We start from the raw sequence: 12682 nt of genomic DNA on the forward strand, positions 1-12682 counted from the left end.
CCACGTCGAGGAGGAACCACGAGCTGCTGCTCCTGTATGCAATGTGCTTGATGCATGCAAGACCAACGGCCCCTCTCCCTGCTTCTACTGCATCAGTGCCTAAAAGCCAAGCGGTAACAAACAGTATGTACTTGGGGAGGGCCATTCCAGCCAGCCAGCCAGCCAGCCAGCCAGCCAGCCAGCTCCAGACGGGACAGCAAAAAAGCACCCGTCAATGGGGTTTGGTTACACCAGGTACGGGACGGCTGGGGCTCGAGTGAGGGGAAGAGAGAGTGCCGTTGCGGAGGGTGACGGCCAGAAACTAAACCGACGATGCATGATGGGTTTTATTCATACTGTGTTGATTACCCAGTCTATCAAGAAGACGGATACGTCTACGATGTACGGACGGACATGGCATCTCAAGTCATTCCCAGGCCTGTCACCCATCGAGTTGTAGGGGTTGTGTCATATGGCAGTTGATCCGTCACATCTGCAGAGGCAGCGTCGTTCTCAGATCATGACCGACATCCAAGGCACTGGAGAATGCACACCGAAAAGGCTTGAGGACTTGTGGTTGATATCATCCACTGGATTTCATGTCCAGCGAATGTATTGGTATTCATCATTCCCGACCATTCTGTGGTGGGTGTGTTTGTGTATCTAGAGTGGAGATTTGTCTATAGCACGCGCAGGTCAATCATCATCAATCGTAACGTCGACCCGCGCATATAAATGTCTTTCCCGTGTGTGTGGTGGCATCCCCGACCGATTGCATTAGCCAGCCACATTTCCCTGGAAAAGAAACCCTCGGCATATTACCGCCGCCGCCGCCCTGTGAGACCTGGGAGGGGAACCGAATCCTCCCCCTACTGTCATCCTTCCTCGGGCAGCCTTGCCGGGCCAGTAACCCCCGTTCGTTTTTGATACATGTAAGAGCAAGCAAGCAACCGATCAACGCCAGGCTCATCAGCCGCACAGTTGACCGCCCTGGATCTGTGGGCGATTTGGGAACATAAGAAAAACCACGACTCCAACGACCAAAATAGGAAGCAATCAAAGAACACCATGACTCGACGACAAGTATGTCCCCCCGCTCTTCTAGAACCGCCAGACCCCCAACAACAACAAGCACGCTTTCGTCAATAAAGTTCAGGGGTATCGCAGTAGAAGAAGAAAATGGAGGACAAAATTGGGACAACCAGAACATAGGAAAAACCTTCGGGGAGGATGGCCGCAGCTGCGAGAAAGCTTACGCAGCAGCCGCTTCTTCCCCATTGCCACCACCAAGCAGCTCGAGCACCTTGTTGACCACCGCGCTGGGATATCCGCGCGACAGCATCTCGCTGACGACGCCCTTGGCCTGCTCCCGCTCCTCGACGGCGAGGAACGCGCGCGTCATGGCCTCGTACGTGCTCGGCTCGCGCTTCTCGCGCCCGACGCTGTCGTACACCGCCTTGGCCTTGCCGATCGTCTTCTCGGCCGCCCAGCCGTGGATCAGCGTGTTGGCGATGTAGGGCGTGAGCTCGACGCGGCGCTGGCGCATCTCGCCCACGACGGCCTCGGTGTCGGCGACGTGGTGGTTGGCCACCATGGCCTCGAACAGGGCTTGGAACAGGCACGGGTTCGCGGGCACCGCCGGGTCCTTCATGACCGAGTCGAAAATCTTCTTGGCGCCTTCCAGATCGTGCAGCACGCAGCCGCGGGCGTGGATCAGAGAGGCGTAGTGGACGGGCTCGGGTCGCTGACCGGACGCACGAACCATGTCGAGCACAGCTTCGGCAGCCGTCATGTCGACGGGCTCGAGAGTGGCGTGGGTATCCACCAGCAGCTTGTAGGTGTGAGCAGTGGGAGAGATGCCACGCGCCATCATGCGCTCGTAGTAAGCCAGAACCTTGGACTTGTCGCGCTTGGTAGTCAGGAAGAACTGCATCATGCTGTTGTAGGGAGCGGGGCGGGCCTTGTAGTTGGGCATAGCTTCCATCTCGTCGAACAGCTCTTCCGCAAACTTCTCGTCGCTGACGCGGCAGAGAGCATTGACAACGGTGCCGTACGTGACGCTCGTCGGCTTGATGCCCAGGGCACGCATCTCGGCAAAGTAGAACAGACAGTCATCGATACGCCGAGCCTTGCCAAGCTTGCCGATCAGCGCATTGTACAGGAAGCTGGAGGGCTCAACGCCCTCCGCCTTGGCTCGGTGGAAGATCTTGACGGCCTCGGTGGCCTCGTCGAAAGTCTTGGTGGACTCCTTCAAGGTCGTGATGTAGAGGCCGAACGTGTTGGCAGAAGGCGCCGCGCCCATCTGGAGGAGCTCCAGGTGGTACTGCTCGGCGAGCACGCGATCGCCAAGGGTCAGGCAGGCGCCGACCATAGCATCCAGGATCGAAGACCAACCATAACGAACAACAGCGTACTGGGTGAGGAGGGGGACATCGGTCCGCGCCATGGCAAGAATATCGTGGCACAGGTTCATCTTGCTCTCACGGGCAGCAGCGGAGATCATCTTGGCGTAGGTGATGTAGCGGGGGTGGCGGCCGGCGCGGCGCATGTTGCGGAACCGAGTTAAGGCCTCGTTGAGTCTCGGGCCCTTGCGGCCGTGGGCACCCTCGAGCTCATCGGAAATGATGGAAGAGCCCTTGAAATCGGTGTTGTGGGCATAAGGGTCGAAGTTGTCCTCGAAGCTCGAGACGGTCGGCGTGGACTGGAAGGTTGACGTAGAGAAAGTCGGGGCAACATAGCTGAGAGGGGTCGCAACTCGGGGATCCTCGATGTTTCGAGCCGCCATGAATTTCGAGATGAACTCAATGCCCTCCTCGATCTCCTCGGCCAGCTGTGGCCGGGCCTCGATGCCGGTGGCGCGGATGCGCTGGAACATGATCTCGGACTCGGTCAAGCCTTCAGCAATGTGGCCGGAGCCAATCAAGGCAACAGCATACATGGCGGTGGGCTCAATGAAGGCCGACGTAGCCTCCACCTCAGGGTTGCTGAGTATCTGCCAGTATTGGGTAGCTGTCGCCACGTCGGTCTGCCGCACACAGAGAGCCATAAGAGCCATGGCCGGAGTGGCAATGTTCTTGTAGTTGGGCGCGATGTGAGAGAACGCCGCCACAGCGGTGTGAGCATCGCCTGCATCAGCCGCCGTGGTGGCGATGTCGGCCATGGTGGCCATCCGCGTCTCGTCCTCCACACTTTGCGCCCATCGCAGGGCCTGGTCGTAGATGCCGCGGGTGGTGAAAGCCTTGACGAACCCGCCGCGGATGATGGCGTCCTTGATGTCGACGGCTCGGACGTCGTACTCCTTGATGATTTTCTGGTAGAACTGCATGGCTCCCTCGAACCGGTTGGAAACCACATAGGCGTTGATGACGGCAGCGTAGACCTCGGAGTCGAGGCGATCGCTGAGCGTGTACTGCCCGTTGTCGTGAGCGACGGCAAGTTCCTTGTACTCGTTGTAGCACTCGACTGCACTGGCCAGGTCACCGACGTTGGAGAAGGCCGTGATCATGGAGGGGAAGGTCGCAGCGAAGGGCACAGCGCCGCTCAGTTCCATGTGCTCGAACAGGCGGAGCATCTCGGGGACGCGGCCCGAACCAGCACAGGCCGTAATGAGCTGGTGGTAGGTCTCGGACGAGTAGTTGGCCTTGCGGAACTCGACGGACGAGTCAAACAGACTCAAGGCCAGGTCGAGGCGGTCGTCGGCCGAGAGGATGGCGTAGTCCAGCTCACTGGAGACGAACATAAACTTGCCGGGCTCGTCCATGCCGCCAAAGCGAGCAAGCTTGGACTCGAAGGCCGTCTTGAGGCTGGAAACCTCCAGAGACCGCGATGCAAGCAGGCCAACCAGGATGTTGTAGGTCTCGCCATCGGGCAACACCTTGCGCCTCATCATGTCGGTGTAGATGTCCAGGGCCTTGGACACGATCTGGGTCTTCTCATTGGGGATGTTGATGGCGGCGACGAGCAGGGCGTTGTAGGCAGCGGCAATAGGCTTGACGTTGGCGACCAGCATGGCCTCAAACACGGCCGGGATCTCGGCGAAGCGGCCATCCTGGGTGAGCTTGGTGAGATGGTCGGCATAGGTCTGAGACTGGGGGTCCACGGGCGGGGTGGCACTGCGGGCGATGCTGAGAGGGCTGGCCGATCTCGACTGGCCGAGGACGGGGCTCAAGGCGCGGCTCTGGGCTCCGCTGGCGAGGACGGGCGAAGTGGCACTCTCCTCGAGCGCTTCCAGCAGGTTACGCGACTCGAGCTCCTTCTCGAGGGCGGCGTTGATGTGGGCCAAGGCGGACACGGCGTCGATGGCAGCGGGGGCATCGTCGGCTCCATTTCTGGCGGCTTCGAGGATGGCCTCGGTTTCGGCGTCGGCGGCATGGGCGTCGGGCCCGGACTCGACCAGCACGGAGGAGGCGCTGGGTTTCCACTCAATGGGCTGGGGGAACTGGAACTGGGTCCATTCCTTCTCGAGGTCTTCTTCGTCGTGGCCGGCGGCGCGGGCCTCTGCTTGCTTCTCCTGCTTCTGCTGCAGGGCCTCAAAGTAGGCGTCTAGGTTGCCATGGCTGACACGTCGCTCGGCGTGGCGAGGCTCGTGGGGAGGGCCGGGGCGGACGAGGAGGCCGAGGCGGCGTTGTTGTGGAAGGCGGTCTGGAGCTGGAGGCCGGCGAGGCGCCCTCCGACGCGCTGGCTGCTACGCCGGGCGAAGGAGGAGCGGTTCTGCGAGTTTAGAACATGGGGGTGGGTGGCAGCTACGACGGATTGCGCGTAGCCGTGGGTGAGGGACTTTGTTAATCCTTGACGGATGAAGTTCGAGTACAAGGACGAGTAGATGGGCATTTAGAAGACGCCAGGAGGGGGACGACTGCGCACCGTCAAAGTCAGTCAGTCAGGCCGTCAGTCAGTATGCGATCTGGAAGAGTCGAAAGTCGAGGGCTGAGCAGAGATGAGCAGGGCAGAGCAAGGCAGAGCAAAGCAAAGGCCCGAACCAAACCGCCTGATGTCATGTCATGGCACGGCACGGCATGGAACGGATGGATAGAGTGAGGGAGGGAGTAGGAGAGAGTTGAGTGGTGTCGGAAAATGACATGACAATTCACCCCAGATGGGGGACCCCACGCGACCAAACACACGATCCGGCGGGCAGGGTGGTTCGACCATCTTTCGAGCCGAGTGACTCGAAACCCAGCATAAAAGATGCGGGCTGCATCGACACGGGACACTCTCACTTTCCACCGGCAGTGCACGTAGAGGAGTCGCAGGGGAAAAGGCAATCCAACTTACATGGGAAAAAGGTGAAAAGGCTATTTGCAGGTTCATTTGACAGCACAGCAGCCGCCAAACAAACGCGCTTTCCTATGGAGGGGAATTAGGTTATTGGGGGGGTGGTTTGGATGAGGATGGGGAAGAAGAAAGAGAGGGAAGAGAGAGAGAGAGAGGGAGAAGAGTCAGGATGCAGGATCCGAGGGTGTGTGTGGTTCAAATGAATGTATCCGATGGAGATGGACTTTGGGGGAGGGGACGTATGTGTGAGCAATTGACTGACTGACTGACTGACTGATTGATTTGATCGATTCGATAGACACACAAACCGAACCGGCAGAGCGCGAGACTGTACAGTGCTTGGATCTCCAGCAGTGGCCGAGTGCAGGTGAGCACTTGGAATTCTCTCGTTCTCTCTCTGGTCCTCCCCATTCTGTCCGTCCCCCGGAGCTTCGAGTGATCAGGAAAAAAAAGTTCAACAGCAGGGCCACCCACTGTCCGTCCAGGTGCGTTTTAGCCTGCCCGTGTCATTATCGTCCATCTTTTCCTTTTTACTGGGGGAGTGGAGAGAGGCAGGAGGCCGAGTCGGGGCCTGGCAGCGATCCTACTGGCTCCCACGGATCAGTTGGTGGCTGCCTCTTGTGCCTCTCTGTCTGTCCTGCAGCTGCTTCCACAATCCACGACGTGCTTCGATGGGTTTGTGGGCTCCCTTAGTTGGCCGTAGCGTGCTGGCAGTGGTCGCTGGTCGCTGGAACAGTGGGGGGTTGGACACGCAGTCCCCCTGTAGAAGTACGTCTTCGCACACTAAGAAAATAAAATCCCATCAACCGCTCCCATCGGGTTAGTAGTAGCCTTTGCTAGATCCTGATTCCCGGGAGCTTTCGTCGAAGGAGGGACAACAAAGGGAAAAAAAAAAAAAAAGTGACTAAGGCCCGTCACAGGCGACAAGGCTCCGCACCCGACATTTTTCTCGACGCCGAGTCAATTGACCAATCTGGATGCGCATTTCCAGTTTCCCAATGACTGGTGCTGGTCTCGGCATCGGAAATGCATCGAATTGCTAGCAAAGTGCAGAAAACATGACCTGGGAAACGAGACCAAAACCAAACTTGAGGTTTCGTCTTTCAATTGGGTATCCATCCCATGCATCCATGTGCAATCCGGTCGGCCGGCCATGAATCCATACGTTGATACATGTACCTATCATGGATACTTCGAGAGACACACACACACAGAGAGAGAGAGAGAGCGCGAGAGCACCAAGCGAGAAAAGCCTGCATGTGTCAGCAGCAACTTCGGCTCGGCTTTCGCATGTCCCTTTCAGCTGCGAGGTGACGAGCAGACCAGCCCTCGAAGCATCTTAGTACAAGGGCCGACCCCAGGGCGCCGTTGAGAAGCCAAGGCCCCGACTAACGTTTCTTGCCCCTTGCGAGCCGATAGCCTCCCTTGACGTTATCGTCATTTCTTGAAACCGCCTACGTGTACCGGTTCCTGACCTTGTCATTGACCCTGGATTGCCCGAAGTCCGTACTTATATGTAGTCAATCATTGGTAGTCAGTTCCAGCCGCCACTAAGAGGGAACTGACCAGCCCTACACTGGAAATTGCTCGGCAATATCGGACGTACAGTTTGTCAATTTGTCATTCACGGCCCTGGGAAGAGGAGAGACGGAGAGAAGGAGGAAGAAGAAAAAAAAGAGCGAGGCTAGTAGGTAGTGTCGCCTTGGTTGGTGTGTGGAGAGAGAGGGAGATGCGGGAGACCAGGGCAAGGGGCCCCTGATCGAATTGACGACACCCATTGGTGTTCGCACGATCCTTAGGGTACTTGTACTACAGGTAGGTAGCAGATACCCCACCCTCCAGGTCTGCCTGTCATCGAATGTAGCTCTCGGAGGGAGGAGCTCTCAGTCGGCTTTGTACCTCGTGCCTGTCTCGCAGTTACGAACGAGAGCCGGAGCAGCAGCAGCATCCCAGTCCATGCGGCACGCGACAGACAAACAGCTTGCTTGCCAGCCAGTGTCCTCGTCCTCCCAGGGCTGCCTGGCTGCCCGGTGCCCTCCAGTCGGTTTCCCCTCCAGGCTACCTGGGGTCACTGCCCAAAGTCCGCATCTGCCATTGTACATGATGGGGCTCCAGGTGCTTGCTGCTGCTTAATAGCTTTTGTATGGAGACCAATCCATTGATGCGACTCTTGCAAGTGTACAAGTACTGTCCAGAAGGTGAAAAGCAAGGGGCCACGTCCATTTGATGATGAGCCCGCCTCTATTCAGAGTACACCCGAGTACACACAGTATGCAAGACTCCGTCCTGTGTTTGCGCCGCACCCTTGCATGGCAGTAGTGGTGTTCTGCGATTCCAGCACCCTGGGAGATTGCTGTGACCATGCGCGAATTTTCTTCTAGAAGATTGCCAAAGAACCAATTTGCAGAAACATGTCACATCCGGGTAGGTACTGACTGTTTGCCAGCATATCATCCCATCAATGCAAGTTTTTTTTTTTTTTTTTTTTTTTTTTCTCCTCTTCTTTCCTATCCCTTCTTCCTAGATTTGCGTTGATCCTCTATCTACATGGTTCGCCAGCGCAACCCAGCGATAGACCCCAGGGCCGATACGTGCACGCAAGCTGGAGTAGTATACTGCATACTCCCAAGACTTGACCTGTTATGGAAGATCCAAGTTGGCAATTCAGATGATGATGACAATAACCGCGTGGGGTTTGCACTCGCCCGCTCGCATGCATGTGCAGTAGCAGCAGCATGGATGTCGCACCTACATCAATAAATTGGATGGATGGATGGATGCAACGTAATCGTCATGTGCCACGAAAATGCGCCGCGACGAGCCGGACTTCAGATTCCTCCGCTTACTATCTATTCCATGGATGGGGGCGGGGCGCGCGCACCAGCGAACTGTCCGAGGCGCGCCCGCGGATGGCCGGAGTAAAGGGAACTCGGACCCGGGCTTTATCCCCGAGAGTCCAGCTACCCATCCCCTTTCCTTAGCACATGCTCCAAACTCATCGGACCAGAATGAATACCGAAAAAAACGGTCGGACTACTGGAAATGACAGATTGCTCGACTTGTGGCGGGCTGGGGGTTCATTGCATGTTGGTCATGATGTGATGGGTTAGATTAGACCGTTGAGGACAAACAGAACAGTGCAATACAGTCAGACTTGGTGTCGTCATGGATGGCGTGTCGCAATCGAAGCAGCAGCCAGGGGGCTGCGCACTTGCAAGTAGTCCAGATACACGTTTCTGCCCAGCATCTACTACGGTGAACCCGGAGACAAGTGGCATGAGGAGCTATGCGACAAATGCTGTTTGATGCTGCTTCGAATACATCATCGACTTGCGATAGCAATCGGTCTCTCTAAAAAAGTAGCTTGGTTCGATAGTGGCCGCAACAGGCCTGGTCTCTCACTTCTTGCCGAAGAACGACATGATGTTGCCCTGGCCCTTTGGCGCCGCCTTCTTGGCCTTGCCAGCCGGTGCTGCCTTCTCGGCGGCCGCGGGCTTCGCCTTCTGCGGCTTCGGCGCCGGCACATCCTCCTCGGAGAAAGACTCCCAGCCCGGCTCTTGTATGGTGACTGTAGAAACGATTCGTGGTTAGTATGCCGGCTACCATTCTCAACAGATGGTGTATCGGTCAGGCGGCCAGTCCGCTTCGTAGCCACTTACCTAGATAGCCCTGGTCGTCCATGATCTGCTTCTTCTTGGTGACTCGTCGCCGGCCGCGTCGCCTGCCGCCGCCGGTGCTAGCGACAACCTCGGCCGGCTCCTCCTCTGCCGCCTTAGCCTCGGGCTCGGCCGGTGCCGTGTCTTCATCCATGGGCTCCTCCGCTGGACTCGCGGGCTTCGACATGGACTCCTCCTCTTCCTCTCCGTCGCTTTCGTCCATCATGCGGCGGAGCTCGGCCTGCCGGTCCCTCCTCGACTTGCCGTCCTCCTCCACCTTTTGCTTGGCCGCCTCGGGCATAGGCTCGTCGTCGTCTTCGCCCTCGTCCGACAGGGCCGGGGTGGGCACCTCCTCGGCCTTCTCGGGGGCGGCGGGCTTCTTGGGCTTGCTGGCCGCTTTGGCGAACATCTGGCCAATGCCGCCCGAGGAGCCCTGCCGCTTCAAGGCCGGAGCGGAGTTGGCGGCCACTTTTTTCGCGGTGGTGGTCGTAGCGGCCTTCGGTTCCTCCTTGATAGCCGGCTTGGTCTCCTGCTTCACTGGGGCCTTTGGCTGTGCCTTGGCAGGCGCCGGGGCGGGAGCACCCGCACGACGCTCCCTCTTGCGGGCGTTGGGGTTTCTGATGGTGCCGTATGTCTTGTTGGCACCCGGGGAGAAGTCTTCCTCGATGGACATGCTGACCACCTGCTGAGCGGTATCTGACAGGAACTGCAGGTCCTTCATGGGATGCGGCGCCAAGCTGTAGACATGAATGGACGTTACCTCGTTGTATTGCCGCAATGTATCTGCAGGGACACATCAGTATGGATGGAAGGGCCTTGGGCAAGACCGGGCCTGTTTTTTTTCTTTCTTTTTTTTTAGACCATGCGAGCTTACCTGGCAGCATCTCCTCCCTGATGAGGGCGAGGGTCTGGGTAGGGACTGTTTCCGAGAAAGTCTCGTCCTTCTCGGAAACTGAATCGGTCATCTCGACATCGCCATCCTGCTCGTCGGAAGATTTCCGTGTGCCGTAGACCAGGTAGGTGGCGTTGAGAGAGCCGGGGTTCTTGTCATTTTGTGACTTGTGAAAGTCATACAGCATCCTGGATCCGAGTTAATGGCCGTAGAAGTTGTGGTTCACAGTGAACGGCGTCTTACTGTTTGGCCAAGTTGACGTGCACCTTCAATGTGCGGCTCAGCGTCCGATAGGTGACCTTGGGCTGGAGGTTAGCCGGTGTTGGCTCGCGCGGTGATGGTAGCCAGTAAGTGGCAGGAATGGCAGGAACACTCACAAGCTTGTCCTCGGTGAGGATCTGCTGCGCCAAGAAGTTCTTATAATCGTCCATGGCCGTACCACGGCAAGGTCAATCACAATCAATGTTAGGCGATTTGGAGGATGAGGGTATGGCAATGGCGACTTTGGACTTGGTCGCCTGGGTTGGTCTGGTCTCAAAAGTGCTGCTTCCCGGTGTGTGTAGCTGGCTCTCTTTCCATCAATGAATGCCCATCAATTCAGCCCGTCGAATCGAATAACTGGGACGAAACGGCTAGTAATGGCGAGCGAGCCCGTGTTTAATTGATTTGATGGAGAGCGCGTCGCTCGCTGGCGCGGTCTCACGTGCGGGCCAGGCTGGTTTTTGGGGGGTGTCCGGGCGCCGGTGCTGCACTGGCTGGGCGTTTTCTGCGCGGGACAGACCACCAAATCCGCATGGTTAAGTACCTACTTACATATTTAGGTACATGTATGTATGTACTTAGTGGGGGGCCTGGCACTTGCAGCTGCTGCAGCCTGCAGGCGTTTTTGGTATGTTGGCAGTCGCGTCTGCCTTCCTTCGCCTCCCATGATCTCGCGACCAGCCAGCCAGCCAGCCAGCAGCGTTGCAGAAAAGGCCCAGGCCAGACAACCAACGACAAAGGGACGCCGACCACAGGCCCTCGACATTGCCAGCTCAGATCAGTTCAAACAAAGCATCCAGATCCCAGCATGTTTCCATTGCGCCACTAGACCTGTTTCCCACTTCCGCAACACTCCATTCATCAGAAAAGAAGTACCTGGAAAAGTACAGACCCAGACATAGATCCTCAGCCTCTTTCTACGCCCTCCTCGCCGCCCGTGTTTCGGTCTCTTCTCCCACCATGGCCGCCGACAAAGGCAGCTTCGACGACATCGCCGACTCGACCGACTGGCTGACGACGCCCCTCCCCGGCCTCGCCGCCGTCGAGGCCGCCCTGCGCTGCCAGATCTGCAAGGACTTCTACACCACCCCATGCTGACCTCGTGCAACCACACCTTCTGCTCCACCTGCATCCGCCGCGCCCTCGCCAGTGACGCCAAGTGCTCCCTGTGCCGCTCCGTCCAGGAGGTCTCCAAGCTGCGTAGCAACTGGTCCATGGAGGAGGCCGTCCTCGCTTTCGTCAAGACCCGCGCCGACCTCCTCGCCCTCGCCCGCAAGCCCCCGACCGTCCTCGTCCACACCGTCGAGGTGCCCGTCGCCGCCTCGACTTCGGCATCGCCCAAGCACGCCCTGGATGCCGAGGGGGAGACGCCGCCGCAGATGACCAGCCCGCCAAGCGCTTAAGGAGCTCGGCGAGGAAGAGCAAAACAAGAGGCGCCGAATTGACGGCCGAGATGGCGCGGCAAGAGGCCACTTTCTCTGTGCCGCCGCACTCGGTTCCCGACCAGAGCTACCACGACGGGCTCGTCGCTTGCCCCATTTGCCTCGAGCGCATGAAGGAGGTCCAGGTGGACCGGCATCTCGACAGCTCTTGCCCCGGGTCGCCTCGAGAACAACCGACAAAACCAAAGCCCGCGTCCGGCACGCAGCGAAATGGCTTTCAAGCCCTCGCCAGTCCGGCGCCCCCGCCAAAACCCGAGCGACTCCCCACTCTCAGCTATTCCATGCTCAAAGATGCTGCGCTACGGAAGAAGCTCGCCGACCTGGGCGTCCCCACCAACGGCACCCGCCAAATCCTCGAGAAGCGACACCAGGAGTGGATCACGATATGGAATGCCAACTGCGACTCGTTACATCCGAAGCGCAAGTCCGAGCTGCTTCAGGAGCTCGACGTGTGGGAGAGGACTTTGGGAACACGCGCGCCTACGACATCGAGGTCCATACACCAAGGGGCGCAGATCAAAGACAAAGGCTTCGACCATGCCGCATGGTCGGCCAAGCACGATTCCTCCTTTCAGGACCTCGTCGCCAGCGCACGCAAGAGTAGGGCTAAAGCTTTACAAAAGGCCAACGAAGGACAACCGACCGCCGAGACGCTGCCGCAACAGGGCACTGGCACATCCACGACACCCGTGGCCGCAGCTGCTAGTCCTTCTCCATCAGACATGCAAGTCGACCAGGCTCCTGTCTCCCTAGATCCGTCCGCGATATCGAAACCTCCCGTCCCCACCCCCAATTACGAATACACAACGCCGTGCATGCCCGATAGGTCTTTTGCCATGGCTGGGATTTCTCCGCTAGAAGCCACTGCAGTAGATCGGTCGAGGAACGGAACGAGTGAACCGAGTTGAAGTCAGGAACCCTGTAGACTAGACAGTCAGCGGTGTGCATATCTAGTATTTGCCTTGTACAGTAGTAGCTGCGCTATTTGATACCCATGGGATGATGCATAATGAATAATACTGCAATGACATTTATTATCATGAACCCTGCTCCCCCTATGTTCATCGGAGTAAGTGACCTCCAGGTGGTATCTCGACTACTTGATGAGATAATCTACGAACCGTGCCAGATAGGGCATGGGTTTATCTACCTATCTAATCATGCCACACCATGAAGGT

General features: G+C 57.8%; 4 protein-coding genes across 4 annotated transcripts; 2 read left to right on the forward strand and 2 right to left on the reverse strand.

Annotated features, from left to right (window-relative positions):
- Positions 1-1231: 1231 nt before the first annotated feature.
- On the reverse strand, positions 1232-4809 carry PG997_009025 (Pentatricopeptide repeat-containing protein 5; the record flags this gene model as incomplete). The annotated part of the gene is made up of 2 exons (XM_066813340.1): positions 1232-4626; positions 4668-4809. The coding sequence occupies 2 exons, from the start codon at positions 4807-4809 to the stop codon at positions 1232-1234; spliced, it is 3537 nt and encodes a 1178-aa protein (XP_066668682.1).
- Positions 4810-8651: 3842 nt separating this feature from the next.
- On the reverse strand, positions 8652-10232 carry PG997_009026 (DNA polymerase delta subunit 3; the record flags this gene model as incomplete). Its single annotated transcript, XM_066813341.1, has 4 exons — positions 8652-8821; positions 8913-9692; positions 9784-9989; positions 10045-10232. 4 exons carry the CDS (start codon positions 10230-10232, stop codon positions 8652-8654), a joined length of 1344 nt encoding a protein of 447 aa, XP_066668683.1.
- Positions 10233-11153: 921 nt separating this feature from the next.
- On the forward strand, positions 11154-11465 carry PG997_009027 (uncharacterized protein; the record flags this gene model as incomplete). Its single annotated transcript, XM_066813342.1, has 1 exon — positions 11154-11465. The coding sequence occupies one exon, from the start codon at positions 11154-11156 to the stop codon at positions 11463-11465; it is 312 nt and encodes a 103-aa protein (XP_066668684.1).
- Positions 11466-11515: 50 nt separating this feature from the next.
- Positions 11516-12412, forward strand: PG997_009028 (uncharacterized protein; the record flags this gene model as incomplete). Its single annotated transcript, XM_066813343.1, has 1 exon — positions 11516-12412. One exon carries the CDS (start codon positions 11516-11518, stop codon positions 12410-12412), a length of 897 nt encoding a protein of 298 aa, XP_066668685.1.
- Between the last annotated feature and the right edge of the window lie 270 nt (positions 12413-12682).

The sequence above is a fragment of the Apiospora hydei genome, assembly GCF_038363865.1.
Source record: "Apiospora hydei strain CBS 114990 chromosome Unknown utg000006l_segment0_segment0, whole genome shotgun sequence".
Lineage (NCBI taxonomy): Eukaryota > Fungi > Ascomycota > Sordariomycetes > Amphisphaeriales > Apiosporaceae > Apiospora > Apiospora hydei.